The 18,363-nt window shown below is 37.9% G+C and overlaps 1 protein-coding gene across 1 annotated transcript in view; it reads right to left on the bottom strand.

Moving 5' to 3' along the window:
- Positions 1-18,363, bottom strand: part of BUB1B (BUB1 mitotic checkpoint serine/threonine kinase B) — a 67,705-nt gene that overhangs the window by 22,038 nt on the left and 27,304 nt on the right. The window contains exons 11-15 of the mRNA XM_051977068.1: positions 18,186-18,274; positions 17,766-17,812; positions 16,743-16,803; positions 16,530-16,629; positions 12,907-13,184 (exon numbers count right to left, since the gene is read on the bottom strand). Of these exons, the coding sequence (XP_051833028.1) occupies positions 12,907-13,184; positions 16,530-16,629; positions 16,743-16,803; positions 17,766-17,812; positions 18,186-18,274 (575 nt within the window). The remainder of the gene's footprint in view (positions 1-12,906; positions 13,185-16,529; positions 16,630-16,742; positions 16,804-17,765; positions 17,813-18,185; positions 18,275-18,363) is intronic.

Genomic DNA, 18,363 nt, shown 5'->3' with positions numbered 1-18,363 from the left:
AGCTACAAGGGTAGAGGAGGTGTGGGACAATTGTTAGAGGGACCAAGGGAGGGTTTTCTGAGGCTGGAACAGTCATGGGCATGTTGGAGGCACAAGGAAAGAAGCCAAGAGACAACGAGAGATTGAAGATAGGTGAAAGCATGAGGATGGCATTTCCCTTATCACCCACTCTCTGATCTACTTGTTGCAATCTGACTTTCAGCTCCATCTACTTTCACTGCAATGGCTTTCTAAAGTGACCAATCACTACCTACCTGCCACCTACATGAGCTTTTTCTAGCTCATCCTCCCTGATTTTCTTCAACTTTTGAAAAACTCCTTAAACTGTAGATTTTATCTTTTCTAGTTTTAACAGAAATAGTTCCTCATAGGTCTGTTCTTGGTTTTCTTCTCTCTAATCATCCCCTAGACAATCTCACTCTTCACCTATTGCTTCTATATCTCCAGTTCTAGCCTTTCTTCTGAGTCCTAGACTAGAACTCCAAATACCTACACTCTGTCACTGTGACAGTCTCCTAGAATCTCCATCTCAGAATTTCCAAAAGTATGAATCATACTTTTCTGACTTCAATATTCCTATTAATAATATTAGCATTCACTCAGTCTCTTTATGAAATTTTACTGTTTTGATTCTTCTGTTTCTCACTTCTCATATCTAACTAGTAACCAAATCTTGTTCATTTTACTTGTGTAACATTTCTCAAATCCACCCTCTCCTGTCTATTCCCACTTCTCACATCCTAGTACAATTCCTCATTACCATTTGCCTAAACAATTTCAACAACCTTGTAAGAAATCTTCTTAGCTCTACTCTAATGCATTCATTATGCCATTGTCAGACTAACATAAACAGATATGATCACATCACCCCTCTACTCACTAGAAAAAGTATTGAATATTGGAGTCCACCAAAGTACTATTGGAGCTTTAAAATAATTCAAACATTTTAGAAAATAATTTGGAAATATATCCCAGAAGTCATTAAACTACAAATCCTTCGATGCAGCCATACCACTATACTAAGTATATATTGTCAGATATAAATAAGAGACAAAACAATATGAGAAGCACATTGTTGTAGCAAAAAACTGGGAAGGAAGTGCCCATCAATTGGAAAAAGATCAAATAAAAAATGGCATATGGATATAATAGAATATTATTACACCATATTAAATGATGAAAGGGATAGATTCAAATAAACCTGGAAGAACTTATATAAAAATGATACAAAACTGAAGTAAAGAGAACCAGAAGAACAATGTATACAGTGGCTAAAATACTGTTAAAAAGAAAGTACTCTGAAAGACAAAATAAGCTCTCTGTTAAATGAGATGGCCAATCATGTTTCTAGGGAATCTATGAAGAAATATGCTATTCATTTTCTAAAAGGGGATGGACTAAGATATGGAACAAAACATATCACAGGGCTAATATGTGGATTTGTTTTGCTTAATTATGCATTTTGTAATAAGGGACAAGTTTGGGGGTGGGATGGGTAGAGATAAGCCTGGGAGGTCAAGTAAGAATAGTAATAATATAGTCATGCAAAAAAACGAAAAAAGTTAAAAGGAACAGAACACAAAAAAAAGATCAGAAAAAAAAATTTCCCTACAGATAAACAGGCAGGATGGTTTTAAAACTAAGATGCTGAATCTTTATATTTTTTAGATATATGATCTTTAGGATAAACTTTAGCTTGACATTCAAAGTTCTCCACAATCTGGTTCTGCTTCTATCTTTTCATGCACATTCCTCCTCTGCAGTCCAGTTGAATTATCCTTTCTCCAAGAATATGTCCTATTATCCTTGTCTCTATATTACTGCTGTTCTACAACTTAACTTCCTCCTCCTCCTTTTGCAGCTGACTGACATAGTGAGTCCACTTTATTTCCTTGCTGGCCCTGGACAACCAATCACACTTGGCTTCAAATTCCAGTCAGCAGGTATTCTTCCCATCTGTCTGTTGCTCTCCAATGGGCCTTTAATTAGGAAAATAGTAAATGTTTGCTGAATGAATAACACTTGATTTTCCAAAGCTCCAAACCTATTTAGCTCACCTAGCTCAGGCTTTGATTTCCATTTCCATTTCTGCTTTCTGACTCCTACTTTGGTAATATTTCCCTTTCTCATACCTTAAGGAACTACTATTCCAATGTAGGGGGGAACTACTATTCCTCCCTTTCCCTATTACTAGTACAGGGAAAATGTGCTGAGGAAAATTCCTTCTACCAATGTAGATCATTCAATCAATCAATAAACATTTTTCAAACTCCAGCTCAGTGCCAAGTACTTACTGGATACTCTGGCACGACTGTTGTGACTACCTTTGCTAGTGACCTAAATTATCTTTGGTCAATGGTGATGAGTGTTTTTCAGTATCTCAGCATGTGTTGGGTAGACTAGGACACAGGTTTTAGATGACAAGCCAGGGCACAGGTCATTCTCTATGGTGACACAATTATAGACCCCTGTCTTTTTTACTAGATCCTGGTGCAAGCTCCTATCTTCCTGGCTCTGATCACAGCTTCACGCTTCCTTAACCTAACCCTAGTTCCTAAGCTTAGCTAGCCTTTTCTCTCTGAACACCTTCCCCAGTACTCATCTGCTGGCTGTCTCTGTGTAGATGTGGGCTGGCAAAATGCACTTACTTTTTCTTTAGATTTTTTTAAAAAATAATTTCTTCAGTCTTTTTTAAACTTCTTGTTGGAGTACTTGTGGGAGAACTGAACTGTTGTCGTCCCACTCATTCCATCATATTGAGTAGAGTTCCTCTTCACTCTATTTATATAATGAGTCTAAGTGTTGAACTGAAAGTTTAATTTTCTCTTAAGCTCCAGGACCACTAAGGAAATCTACTGCCTATTTCTCTAGCTCCTCCTCCTACTTCAGGTTTATCTGGACCTATTTTCCTAATTTCTCTGACTTTCTAAATAGGGACAAACAAATTAGTCTCTGACTACCACAAAAAAATGTTCCATTAAATTAATTGAATTTAGTCTTATCCTAATGCCAAAGTATTCAGTACTGCTAGGAAGGCATCTTTCAATCTCTCCTAGCCACTTGATTACCCATTAGCAATTAACTCCTAACAATTACTCTAGTCATTAGAATGTATAGTTATTTAAAATGATACACAAGAAGCAGTGAAACCAAAGATAGAAGGCACACATTGGAAATATGCAAATCAAGGCTTTTAAAATGGAATTTTCTTTATATTCAATATAACAATGCCAATCCTGCTAATTCAGTGGATAAATTGAAGGTAGAAGGGTCCTTGCTTAATCTTCAATGTTTAAACTATAGCACTGTCCTTCAGCATTCTTTGTTTAATAAAACCAAGTATTTGTTCAATTATTACTAACATAAGCCTCTCCCCATCTAAAACTGAAATGAATTAAGTGCAGCCAGAGATTAGAGAGAACAGAGAAAGATGAAGAGATTAGAGGCCCTCATGAATATGAAAAAGAGGTTTAGGAAGAGTGAGGAATCAAAGGACAGGAGAGAAGGGAATTCAGAATTCATGATCACAAAGTTCATGATCCCTAAGACATAACTGCACCTTTACATATCTGATACAAAGTGAAGAATTAATCTAAGTGAGAGGAGTTGAGACCCAGTGAATCAATAAAATGTATGCTGAGTGTTCCAAGTATAAAGGCAGGAGTAGAGCTAGCAACCTGCAGAACAGTGGAAGAGCTAGGTGAGACATAAAGTATGTATACATCCAGAAGTTGGAAAAGGTAGGAAAAAAGGATACTGCTCTTTGATAAGTGATGCTGTTTTCCAGAGCCCCTTCTTTTTGCTTTTCTCACTTAATGGCTAATCAATGTTTACAAATAAATTAAGTCCCAAAGTATGTCACTTCATTTACTGACATCACCCCTGAGAAATGACAGTAACCAAACAACGGATGATTATGAAAGGCTTAGATCATACCTATACAGAATCAATTAGAAAGTTGAGAAATACTAAACATAATGAACACTGAACAACTTGATAAAAAATATGAAACATTATATTCTGAGAAGAAACAACCATGTACCAATGTAGGACTCAATTCTACAGACTTCTTAGAGAACAGATCAAAATAATTATCAAATTAGAAGGATGAAAATAAGAAGATATGGCATGAAATTAAGGAAATGCTAATCTGGTTTACTAGTGACCTCAAAATGAGGAATTAATAAAAAGAGCAGACATCAACACTAACTATTACTATTTCCCAAGTGTAGAGATATAAATCAAACGTCAAAAGCAGAATTAAAGATTTTAGAAACTAGCCAATAAACATTTGACATCCTCATCAAATGAAAAGATACTGCACTCAAATCAATTTAGAATATAAATTTGTCTTATGGAGAAAGGGCAATCTGCTATAATGGATAGAGAGCTAGCCTCAAAGTCAGGAAGAAATATGTCTTGGACAGGTACTGTAGAAGGACAAAGAACTAGACCTGGAATTGAGTAAAATAAAAAGGAAGTTGAATTGTAATTTAGAAACTGCATTGGTGCTATATACTTACAAGTCACAAAGAATTAAAGTTGCAGCTCACTAAAAGGTCAATAGAGAGGCACAAAATAGATGTGAGCATATAACCTAAGAGGAACTGTTCTTAGGAGAAGTAGAATAAAGAAGAGTCCAGGAGAGAGATGTTAGGTGAGTCATAAAATAAGAGCAATGGAGTATGGTACTTGGGTGTTCCAATAGTTTTTGTGAAATGATGCGATCAAGAGAAAAGCCCCTAGCATGTTGCCCAATATATCTGTGAAAAATGCAGAGTGAAGTACAGACAAGAATCAGATAGGATAAGCAACATAGATCTGTACATTGTTGGATGGAACATGTACAATGAGGTAGATCACAGGATCACAGCAATAGAGCTCCAATAGGAGAAAACTGAGGCCCCAGGAAGTTAAGTGATTTGCTTAAGAGCTACAGCAAATATCAAACAGTAAAGAAAAAACTTACACCTACTATGTAATCAGTCATCATCTAACCAATGAAATTTTCTGTCCAGCATCCTCTCCATTAGACACCAAAATAAGTAAAGAGAAATTATTTTGTTAATAATAATTGGTTTCCAATAGTCTTAGGATGGAAAATACCATCTTCATCCAGAAAGAGAATTATAGAGACTGAATATTTTCACCTTAAAAAAAAAAAAAAAAAACTCTTTTGGAGACAGCTAGATGGCACAGTGGATAGAGCACCAGCCCTGAAGTCAGGAGGACCTAAGTTCAAATCTGACTTCAGACTTAACACTTCCTAGCTGTGTGACCCTGAGAAAGTCACTTAATCTCAATTGCCTCAGCAAAACAAACAAACAAAAAACTTTTTGGTTTGATTTTTCTTGCACAACATGACATATATAGCAATATGTTTTAAAAGATTGCACATGTTTAACCTATACAGATTATATGCTGTCTTGGGGAACAGGGAGGTAAAAGATGAGGGAAAAATTTTGGAACACAAAATCTTATAAAAATGAATAATGGAAACTACATGTATGTAATGGGCTGAGGCTTGAGTTGATGCACTGAGGTCCCAAGCACATGAGGCTAAATAGTAATTGGACCATACTCTATTAATATATAAGCTTGGAGAAAGAATGGCCCCCACCCACTCTTTGTGCAAGTCCTGATGTGTTGTATAGGAAATGACGATTTTGGTGGGTGGAGGCAGGGGAATGGAAAAGGAAGGGGAAGGAGAGACTTTTGGGATTGCCTTGCCACTGTTTGCTCAGCTCACATCTCTCTCTGTTAGCTGGCTTCCTGTCGCAACTGTCCATATTGCTATCTCAACCTTTCTTGCCTATATTTGCTATCGAAATCCTTTTTCACCTCTTCACTTCAATAAATATTGAAGATTTTTCCCTTAACCTGAATTCCTGACTCCGGCTGATTTTAAATATGTGGTCATTACATTTGGCACCCAAGCGTGGGAACCAAGGACCCTACTTTCACTGAAGAAGTCTCCAGTGACCAGGAACTTAGGTGAGTATAAGAAAACAGGGAACTTATTTTCTTAAAGACTAAAGCAGTAACTTTTTGGCTGAAATGGGACAGATCCTAGGTAAAGATTCTCCATCCCCCACCCCAACCCCCCCAACCCCAGCCCCACCCAGGAGTGGTGCTATAGAAAGCCTGCGTGACCTGATAAAAGAGGAAGGACTACTTGTAACTTGGGAACAGGCAGCTAAACTTCTGGGTATAAGAGCAAATCTCTCTAGATAACTGGGCATTGGTTGGTCAACAGCTCTCCGAATATAACATTGAAAATGGTCCTCAGTCAGTTCCCTTCGAGGCATTCTATTTATACAATACGATACAGTTGGCCTTAAAATACCGTATAAATTCTAGGAGAAAAGGAAAAAACTCTAAGAATAGCCAAATGCGGAAGCCTGAGATAAAGGAGGAAGACAAAGAACAGATTAATGGCCATATCCCCACAGGGCATGGAGACTTAAGTGAGGCTCAAGGGCAGGGTGAATCTGAGGCAGCTTCAGCCCCACCTGAGGAGCAGGTAATTGACTCTCCTCCATCAACTCCACCCTCCGGGATGGAGGGAGGAGGGGTAGTGGGGGGGGGGGGCAGTGACAGCACCAGCACCTCCCCCCCAGCGTCCAGCTGCTCCTTTGAGTAGATTGCGAAAGGGACTAATAAGGCCAAAGAAGAAGGGAGAAATGTATTGGAATTCCAACACCACATTTTTCCAGTAATTCAACAGTTTAATTCTTCAGGTCAAGAAAGTAGAAGATACACTCCTTTTGATATAGATATCCTCAAAGACCTGAAAAAAGCTTGCACTCTTTATGGGGCTACATCAGCTTATGTTAAGATGCTATTAAAAAATTTGGCCTTTGAAGTCTTAACCCCTGATGACTGGAAATCTATAGCAAAGATATGCCTAGAACCTGGACAAAACTACTTGTGGCTTTCTGAATATAGTGAGCTCTGTAGGATACAAGCCCAACAAAATAGTCAAAGTGGAGTTCATGCTGCAATCACCTATGACCTACTTACAGGTGTCGGTCCTTATGCAGATGTCGCAGCACAAATTAATTATTCTATGGCAGCATATGAGCAAATTGCTGCTAATGCTATCAAAAATGTGGGCTTCCCTCCACAATAAAGACGACAAGGGTGGGGCCTTCACAAAAATAACACAAGGGCCAAATGAACCCTTTGCTGACTTTGTGGGACGTTTGCAGACAGCTATCACAAGAACAAAGGGAGAAAATCCATTAACAGACATTTTGATAAGGCAACTTGCTAAGGAAAATGCTAATGAGGTTTGCAGAAGAATTATACTAGGACTGTGCAAGGATGCTCCTTTAGAGGAGATCATAAGACGCTGTGCCACAGTGGGCACAGATGCCTTTTATACCCAGGCTATGGTGCAGACTTCCCAAAATCCAAACATGGGAAGACAGAGTCCCTCTTGGCAAGGGACTTCCAGAGAGACTCGTAGATGCTTTCAGTGTGGAAAAGTAGGGCATCTGAAAGCTCAATGTTGGTATAGAGATAGAATGGGAAAACAAGGTGGGAGAACAAGACCCAGTACCCCATGTCCAAAATGCAACAGAGGCTTCCATTGGGCCTCAGAATGCAGATTCAGGGAAACGGGATGAGGGGCCCAGCCCCAGGGCCCAAGGCAAAAAACACTTGGGGCATGATGGCAGCCAATGGTGCACCCAGGGAGTGCCTAGAAGTCCAGTACCCAGACATGACCAATCAGCCAGAAAGCCATATGATGGGAGAAGGGGATTACACAGTCAACCAGCCAGGAAGCAACCTAATGGCAGAAGGGAATTACAATTGGGGAGAATAGAGCTGTATGCAGCTGGGACAACTGAGATACCCCCTGGAGAGGTGAAATCTGTTCCTCTCCAGCCTATGGATCCCCTACCTCCAGGCACAGTAGGCTTGACCATTTCACCTCCTTTTTGTACGTACAAAACAGTGTCCATCCACACACTGATGTGGGAAACTGGGGAATGTGTAGATAATATCCCAGTCACTAATACAGGTAGACAATGTGTGACTTATCATCCAGGAGAAGAGTAGCATCAGGTTTACTCATACAGAATCCTAATAAGCAACCTGGTGATAGTCACCTAGATTCTGACTCCAGACCACAAAATCCAGGAATATACTGGACAGCAGCTGTAACAGCTGACCGACCTATGCTCACGATCTATATAAATGGCCTACCATTGGAAGGATTGGTAGACACAGGTGCGGATCGTACAGTTATTAGAGGTGCCAATTGGCCCAGTCACTGGCCAAAGATTAAAGCAGACACCTATATGTCTGGCGTAGGAGGATCAATAGCAGCTGAAGTTAGTGCTGCCCCTATGAAATGGACCTTTGAAGGCAAAACAGGAATTTTTACTCCTTTTATAGTTGGAAAAATTCCCCATCAATCTGTGGGGAAGAGATGTTTTACAACAATTAGGGTTAAAAATGAGTACTTCGGTTTTTTAAGCAGGGCTGCTGTTGAAGGCCTGCCAACACTTTCACCCGTTCCTATCCAATGGAAAACTGATACACCAGTGTAGACAGAACAGTGGCCCTTAGGTAGCGATAAAATTCAGGCCTTATTAGATATAGTACAAGAGCAGCTTGAACAAGGGCATTTACAACCTTCTCTAAGTCCTTGGAATTCCCCAGTGTTCGTTGTAAAAAAGAAATCAGGAAAATGGAGGATGCTCACTGATTTAAGAAAAGTGAATGAACAGATGGAAACTATGGGAACTCTTCAGCCTGGACTTCCATCTCCTACTCAATTACCTAGAGAGTGGCCTCTTTGGGTCATAGATATTAAGGATTGTGTCTATTCTATCCCTCTGGATAAGGAGGATATGAAAAGATTTGCCTTTTCAGTGCCCAGCGTTAACTTAGCTGAGCCTTATAAAAGATATGAATGGACAGTTTTGCCACAGGGAATGAAAAACAGCCCCACTATGTGTCAAATGTATGTTGCTGCTGCTCTTGCTCCAATAAGAAAAGCATTTCCAAAAGTTATGCTATTACATTATATGGATGATATATTGGGATGTGCACCTGAGGAACAAATGTTAGAAGCATGTCTACAAAAGACCATAGAAACACTAAGATACTACAAATTATACATAGCTGAAGAGAAAATTCAAAGACATGCTCCTTTTCAATATTTAGGATATGAAGTATATCCTAAGGTGCTTACAGTACAAAAACTGTCCTTAAGAACAGAGAAGCTAAATACCTTAAATGATTTTCAGAAATTGATAGAGGAGATATCCAATGGATGCGACCAGTGTTAGGCTTGACTACCTATCAGTTACAACCATTATATGATATTTTAAGGGGAGACAGTGCTTTAAATTCACCACACCAGCTTACAAAAGAAGCTCAAGAGGCTTTGAGAGAAGTTGAACTGGCTTTATCCAATGTGGTTGAAAGAGTCACTCAAAAACCCTTGGAAATATCAGTTTTTGCCACACAAGAGGCACCCACAGCAGTCCTTCATCAAGGAGACAGTGTGATAAAGTGGGTGAACCTCCCGGCACAACCAGAACAAAGCCTTACTCCTTACCCAGTGCTTGTGGCTAGAATTTTGTTAAAGGCCATTAAGCGAGCAGTACAATTATCTGGGGCAAGAGCTGATAAGATACACACCTTTTACACCAATACACAAATTAATGTGTGTTGTGAGACCATTCCAGAGTGGCAAATTTTATTGGCCATGGCTCCAAATTTTACACATGGGTCTCCATTAACCAGACTTTTACATAATTGGTGATGGATTCTTGAAGAAAAAGTTTCTAAAGTTCCTCTTGAAGGACCAACTATCTTTACAGATGCGTCCAAACACAATATTTGTGCTGTATACTCTCATGACTTAATGATAAAGAGAGTACTCAGAACTCCTTTTCAGTCCACTCAGCAGAACGAATTATATGCAATCATGTTAGCTCTCACTTATTACCCAGGAGACAAATATAATATCTGATTCAGCCTATTCAGTAGGTGTGGTACAAAGAATTGCCACAGCCCAAATAAAATTTGCAGCTTCTAATATATATCAGCTCTTTAAGGAACTTCAGGAGCAAGTGAGAAAACATCCAGGTAAGATTTATATCTTGCATGTCCACTCACATAGTGGATTCCGAGGCCCTATTTTTGATGGGAATTCAAAGGCAGATAGCCTTTTAACTATGTTGGCCAGTACGCCTTTATTTCAGGAGGCCCAGGAATCCCATTCTAAATACCATCAGGCTGCTCGAGCTTTGCGTTTACAATTTGGGATTACAAAAGAAGAAGCTAGGAGCATAGTAAAAAGCTGTATAGCTTGCCTTCCTTTCCACGCTCCTACACTGCCTCCAGGGAAGAACCCTTGTGGTTTGAGACCCAATGAAATCTAGCAAATGGATGTGACCCATTATAAATCTTTCGGTCGTCTGTCTTTTATCCATGTTGTGGTAGACACCTTTTCAGGATTCACTTTTGCCATACCAGCAGCAAAAGAGACAGCCCGAGTGGTCACTGAATTCCTCACGCAAGCATTTGCCATTATGGGTGTGCCACAAGCAATAAAAACAGACAATGGTCCTGCATACACCTCCAAACATTTTGCACACTTTTGTGCACAGTATAAGATTTTACATACCACTGGCATACTCTTTAATCCTCAAGGACAGGCAATAGTAGAGAGGAGAAACAGAGACATTAAGATGCTGCTCCAAAAACAAAAGAAAGGGGGAGCCACAGGTAACCCTAGAGAACTATTAAATCTAGCACTTTATACTATTAACTTCTTGATTTTTGACAAAGATGCACTGGCTCCAGCAGACAGGTTTTATAACCCACCGGAAGGGCAGTGTCCAGTGCGAGCAGCTCCACTATCTTTAGATAATCGCCAGGTGATGTGGAGAGACCCAGAAAGTGGTGAATGGAAGGGACCAGGTAGGCTAACTGCTTGGGGAAGAGGGTTTGCTTGTATCTCTACAGGTGGAGAAGGAATCAGATAGGTGCCAACGAGCCGTATTCGCCTTGTCCATTGCAGAGAGACGGAGCAGACCCTTGAAACGAAGGAGAAGACCCAAGAAACATCGGGTGTTTCTGTTGCTGATTGTGCTCACCATTGAAAGTGTGTGGCAGTTATGGTGTTTGACTCATGGACATAGAAAATCATTGGACTTCAAAACCCTCAGAAATCATTGGATTCTCTGAGACATTAGATTGTTGTAGGACTTTAAATCCCTCAGGAATCATCGGATTCTTTGAGACATAAGACTTGAAAGTCCTCAGGAATCATTGGATTTTCTGAGAAATGATAAGACTGTTACAGGACTTCAAAATCCGCTGCAATCATTGGATTCCCTAGGACATAAAAAGGGTCTACCTTAACCAAAGTTCACTTTTTTTTCCCTTTTTAAATACCCACCAGAAGATTTTTTTTGTGAGTCATAGTTCATCTTTTTCCATCACTTCAAAAGCTTCTATATCTTCATTCCAGTCTGCTAATATGGATTCCATAGGCTGGACTTTATTATCCCAGCTAACATTAGGGCTAGATTCCTCCTCAGTTTTTGATTGTTCTTGAGGCTGGACTTCAAAAACTTGGGGGGATGATTGGATTCCCTGATATGTGAAGCAATGGACAATAGATTGGTTTTGGACTATCTCTTGGCTGCTGAAGAAGGTGTATGTGTTGACTGCTTTTTACATACTCTCCTTCTAGGACTTCTGGCAATCTTTTACAACACAATGTTGACTTATATTGTTTGTTATATCATTAGTTGGGTGTATACTTCATGTTTGTTATACCACATCAAGCCTGCACTGACTGTGGGGAGAGTCATCACTAATAGCCTCTGTGTTGTTGCTATGTGCTATATGTTCCCATGCTGATGGGTTTGTGCATAATAAGACCCTTGAGCCCAGAAACCTGCTAGCAACCCCCACTTCCCTTTGGTGCTTTTCATCTCCCTTCCTGAGATGTCAGGGAGGGCGTGATTATCTCCTTTTTAGTGCTTTCACCTCCCCTTGGGGGCTCTGACCTCCCTGAGGAGTCAGGGATGGCATGATCACCTGTGTTCTAAAACAAAAGAAAGCGGGAGATGTAATGGGCTGAGGCTTGAGTTGATGCACTGAGGTCCCAAGCACATGAGGCTAAATAGTAATTGGACCATACTCTATTAATATATAAGCTTGGAGAAAGAATGGCCCCCACCCACTCTTTGTGCAAGTCCTGATGTGTTGTATAGGAAATGACGATTTTGGCGGGTGGAGGCAGGGGAGTGGAAAAGGAAGGGGAAGGAGAGACTTTTGGGATTGCCTTGCCACGGTTTGCTCAGCTCACATCTCTCTCTGTTAGCTGGCTTCCTGTCGCAACTGTCCATATTGCTATCTCAACCTTTCTTGCCTATATTTGCTATCGCAATCCTTTTTCACTCTTCACTTCAATAAATATTGAAGATTTTCCCCTTAACCTGAATTCCTGACTCCGGCTGATTTTAAATACGCGGTCATTACACATCTACTTGAATAAAATACTATTGACAATTTTTTTTAAAAGAGAAAAATAACATTTAACTAATGCTGGTTCACTTAAAGGTTGAAAACATAGTAAAATAGTGATTTTAACATTATTTGGGAAAATAGAAACTGTCTCAATAATCATTCCAAACCACACTGGTTTATCTAACACTTTGGGTTTAGCATTATAATGAAGTTATAACAGTCTAACCCATGCTAATTTAAAAAATTAAGAATGTAATTTTGAACCATTAAAAAAAGTTAAGCATCCCTGAATAGTCAGAATATAGAGAAGCTGTATTCTTGGGAAATGACAAGATCCACAGGGAAGAAGAAAAAGTATAAATAAATAAGCAGATTCATGTATAGTCAGTCCACAATTACCTCAATTTCTTCATGCCAAGAGTTTGGTTGTAAGTAACTTCACAAACAGTTTGCTGGTTTATAGAAGTTCTCTTCAGCTGTAGATCTTCTGGTAGAATTCTCTCAGGATTGGTGGATGGTGGGTGCTTCTGTGTTGTTATTCCATGAAAAGGAGTTGATACAAAGCGGGCTGCCCTTACAAAGTCACAAGTATCTTCTGGATTGGGACATATAGGCATATTTCTAAAACCTGTGATAATGGCATCTTCACTCAAGGGCTCAATTCCAATGAACTCATCCTGAAATATTTAAGAGAAAAGATTTTTATGAGAAATATTTTAATCAGTTCATAAATTGATTTTAAGTTAAAAAAAAAAAAAGGCCTTGGACATTATAATAAACTACTTGAAGAACTTTTGTCATTAAAATGTGTTTATCCTAATGCATAATCTAACAAAAGTACCTATTATTAGCACTTCCAGATTGTGGCCTGTTTGCTATCATTATAAAACTTGAAGTGCTACAAAAATGTAAGGGATTTTGTACCTGAAATGCCAAGTCTAGAGTGTCATTGTGATACAAAAATATCCTTGGATTTTTAAAGGCTAACCTAGCAGAACGCAAGCTTTGACAGGAAAAGACTTCTACCTAACTAAAAAGACTTCAAAAATAAATTTAACAATGAAATGCAAGCATATCTTAGCCAAGTTCAATCACATATCACCAATTGATCGAATATTTAGTCAACTCACAAAAGCCGTTTACCAATGCATGGATAGGTGATGACCTGCATCAGCAAAGAAAGTACCTTTCTATACCTTTCTATCAAGACCAATGAAATCACAGAATCTTAGAAGAACTATTATTACTCACTCAGAAAAGGCTTCCAGTAAGCCTAAATATTCCCCATGGAATTCTTACTATTTCTATGCAGTGCACTTCAGGTATAAGAAGTTTGGTTTAATAAAATCAAATTGAAAAGCAGTGTGAGAAGGGAGGCAGAAAAATCTAGTAGTGACATTAAGCATTACTAAAGTTAGACTTTTAAAAGTACCAAAGAAAAGATCTACAGTCTTTGTAGATCTGTAAATATTTTATACTACTTTATAAACTTAAATGGATTTGTGGGGAAAATGTGAATGAATATTAAAATAAACATCAAAAACAGGTAGAAGTTATGAGAAAAGATATTAAAAACAGATGAAAAAGAATCCCTTCAATGTCTTATCCACCCCAATTAACTTGGGATAAAAGTCTTTTTGAATGCCCAGCAAAGCTATCTAGAAAAAAACAGCTAATCTTTTCTAGGCCTTATTCATTTTAAATCCAATTACTTTTTTCTTTATCCATTTGATAAAGCTCTTAATGTGCATGTGTGTTAAGTCTTTACTGAAAATACTTTTAGAGACTTGTTAAACAGAGTAAAATTTTGATAAAGAGGCAAACCCATTGGAATGTAAAGGAAAGATATAGTGAAGTTAGAAGGAACTTTAGAGATCATCTAATTTTAATCTCCTCCACAACTTCAGGAAACTTTTCTACAGTACCTTCCCAGGCCCCTCCATATAGTTACTTAGTCTTTTGCTTGAATATAAACATGTAAGAGCAGACTAATTGATTCATGGCAACCTCTTTGTTGGATGGCTCTTCATTACAAAGTTCCTTATAACTAAGGAGTTCTTTATACTCCCTTATAACTCCAACTCAATTTTAGGCTTCGATGAGAAAAAGAGAAAGCCCTTGAGCGCATAAGAAGAAAGAAATCAGATAGATGACTTAAAAAAGGGACTAGGTCTACCCAGGTAGGTCAGAGAATGAATCTGAAAATTTTGGGAGAGTAATCTCCAAGCCTAGATACTGTTCCGGATTCTATTTCTGGGTAGAAAGAGGTTATTAAAAGATTAAGCAGGATTTAAAAGGATCAGGGAGTAGGACCTGAAGAATAAGATGAAGAAGGGAAAGGTGTTTAAAAAAATGAGGGAAATTAAGTAAGAAAAAGTAAGTAGAAAAACTGGAGGATAAAAGCAAATTAATAGGATGGATTATTGGGTTGAGACAAAATGAGGAAACAGGAAGTTGGTTGAAAAGGCATTAAGAGAAAAAGAATGTGGCTATGTAGTTGTATGTCTAAAGAAAGGAAATTGAGTGAGGTTATTAAATTATTAAGAGTGGATAATTGACTATAATGTTTTAATTAAATATTTGGGGTAATCAGCCACAAACAGTTTAAAATAAAAACTAAGGCTGAAAATCTTAATTAGAATACCTAGACTTAATCTAGAAGGATGGAATTCAAAAGGGATAAAGGTAAGTTTTATAACTTGGATAACAACAACAATAACAAAAATCTATTTCACAAACAGAAGAGTGGAAATATGGCTAACTTGTATTTAATATTTAATTTTTCCCAATTACATGCAAAATGATTTTTTTTAAACATTTGTTTTTTAAAACTTTGAGTTCCAGATTTTCTCCCTTCCTCCACTGAGAAGGCAAAATATTTTCATAAAAGTCATGTTTTGAAAGAAAACAAAGACCTCCATCCCCCACTCCAATAAAATTAAAAAAAAAAAAAAAAGATGCTTCAATCTGTATTCAGTTACAATCAATTCTTTTTCTGATTATGGATAGCATTTTTCATCATAAGTCCTTCAGAGTAGTCTTGGATCACTATTGTTGAGAATAGCCAAGTCATTAACAACTGACCATCCCATAATACTGCTATTGCTTTGTACACAGTACATTTCACTTTGCATGAGATTTAAGAATTTTAATTGGACTACAACTCAATATGAAAAAGCAGTATAATGTGGTAGCCAAAAAAAAATTAATACAATTTTCAGCCACATTAATAGAAATACAGTTTCTAGGAATAGGAAGATGATAGGCCCATTATAACCTGCCCTTGACATACCTCACCTGGAATTTTGTATATTCAATTGTAGGTGACACTTTAAAAGATCGTTGATAAACTAGAGAGTAACAAACTAGCAAATGGGTCTTGAGTCCATGACAAACAAGGAAATGGGGATTGTTAGCTTGAGGGAGAAAAGGTTGAGGAGAGACTAGAATAGCTGTGTTCAAGTACTTGAAGGCCTGTCATATGAAGAAGAGCTGAAATTATAGTCCTAGAGAGCCAAATCAGGTGCAATAGATGGAAATGCCAAGAAGGGAATTTAAATGTGATGTCATGAAAAGCTTCCTAACAAAGAGTTTCCATAGGGAAATAATCTTCCCAGAGAGGATGGACGCTTATTTGTAGAGGGAGAAAATTCTTTCTATGTTGTTCTAGATAGATGCTGAGGTGCCTTCCAGGTCTCAAATCCTGTTCATCTATGATTCCTCTCTATTTGATCCCTACCCTAGGCAATCATTTGTGCCCTCAGGAGAATCAAAGAATAATCTAATAATTTTTTCCAGATGACAGAAATTCAGATATTTGAAGGTTTCTATTATGTCATTCTCTACAACATATATCTATATCTTGTCTATCTAAACACACACATATTTTACAGTTCATACATCGTTGACTTAGGGATCATATTGTGATGTGTATCCCACTCCTTATATTTTGAAATTTAGAGACAGCATTAATCCAAGATATTTTTGCTCATTTACTTAAGGAGATTGCTACTTATACAAACTTCTAGAGGAAGATGATCCCTTGGGGTCATGTCTTCTGAAGATTTTAGCACAGCAAGGGCTTTTCGTTGGCTTGATACCTGTAGAGGTTCTGCAGGAAGACTGAACAAAAAACAACACCACACCATCTGTTCAGTACATTTTTTTTCTGAGTTGGCATAGTTACCCCCAATTAAACCTCACACAAATATGAATATTTCTGAAGCAAATCAAACCTGATGTTCTGATTTTCTGAAGGAACAGATTCATCAAAAATGGAGAATGGTATAGCAGGCCCTATAGAACAAGACAGATTGAGTCACAAAGTTTTAATATAAATATAATTCCTCTCTTAAATCAGCTTCCCATAAGAATGATTCATAAAAAATTTCCTTAGTATTCCTTTAACACAATTGAAAAAGGAAATACAGTTTTAAAGTCAATTATATATAAAAACACCAAGCCAAATGACATCCTTGATTTTTCTCTGTAAAGGATTCCAAATCCCACCCCATGGCCTAGACTGCTGAACACCATCTAAAGGCTCTAGCAGCTATCCTGGCAGATCCTTTTCTGCCATTAGCTCAAGTTTACTTTATTTTATTCCAAAGATTTTCTAATTACATGTTAAGTAAAGTTTGTTTGAGTGCACCTATAACATACCAATCCTACAGTTCCAAATCCTGAATTCAAGAAGGTAGGATGTCATTAGCTCTCCTTCAAAAGTTGCTCCAATGATACCCTTCTCTCCTCTCCCCCCAAGTCAGTTATAAATGTTGACAGTCAGTTGAGAAGTATAGGAATTTTTGCTGTCCAGCCTCGGCTATCAAAGTCCATGAACCTTATATGGTTAGAACTCATAAGGCAAGCATGAGAGATCCTTGGTGACTAGAGAAGCCAAGTCCTTGGAAAACAGTAATTGGGTTTTCCCCCCTACCTATTATAACTTCTTTATCATATTCTCATCTACTTTTTCCTCTGGACCAGAAAGGTTTTCATTTTATAATTTGAGGGCAAAAAATGTAATAGAAAAATCGATCACACTGCTGAGTTTATATAAAATTTATATAAACATTAATATATTCCCTTTAAACAACAAGATTTAGAGATTTTAAGCAGAATCAAGACAATAAAGAGGCCTCCTTTTCCATTTCTTTTATCCTAATCAGGAAACTTTATGCTAACTATTCATTACTTTGCATGCATTTTCTCCCTCACCAGCAAAATTTCCATTTTAGAAATTTCTGAATATTACTTACCTTTAGAAGATAGATCCTTCCAAGTGTTTTCTACAAGTGAAGTTTCCCTGTTAACAAGTTTACATTGTAAAAACCACACTTATACTTTAAAACAGAACTGTGCTTTTATTAAGCTTAAACCTAGTCATATGAATTCCTCCCCCTTCTATGTAATTTCCAAGGCAATGAAACCATTCTAAATCTGTATCCCCACCCCCTCCAATAAGTTAGGACTATACCCTACCTTCTCTTCAGTTCTACTCTACATTCAAGATACAAAAAATACCTAAAAAACACTAACCTGTACTAGGAAAACATTGCAAGCTCTTAAGTCATGAGTACAGAGCTAGTTATATTTCAAAATGTTCTTCTGTGTTCCCCTTTCCATTAATGAAGCATTGGTCCCACCTGAAATAAGAGCTCAGTGAATAAAAGACAGACCTGAAAAGAACCTCCTCTCCTGGTATATCCTGAAGCCTGGAAGCACATCCTCCATCAGCTATCTCTCTTGTTGGCATACCTTCTTCAGGCTGTTAAACATTAAATAAACAAAATCAATGAATCACTACATTCTAAGAAAACATATTTTTGCTTTCAGAAATTCTTATTTTGTTAAAAA

The sequence above is a fragment of the Antechinus flavipes genome, chromosome 2, assembly GCF_016432865.1.
Source record: "Antechinus flavipes isolate AdamAnt ecotype Samford, QLD, Australia chromosome 2, AdamAnt_v2, whole genome shotgun sequence".
Lineage (NCBI taxonomy): Eukaryota > Metazoa > Chordata > Mammalia > Dasyuromorphia > Dasyuridae > Antechinus > Antechinus flavipes.
The sequence above is the reverse complement of the archived record's forward strand: the minus strand, read 5'-3'. Positions and strand labels throughout refer to the sequence as shown.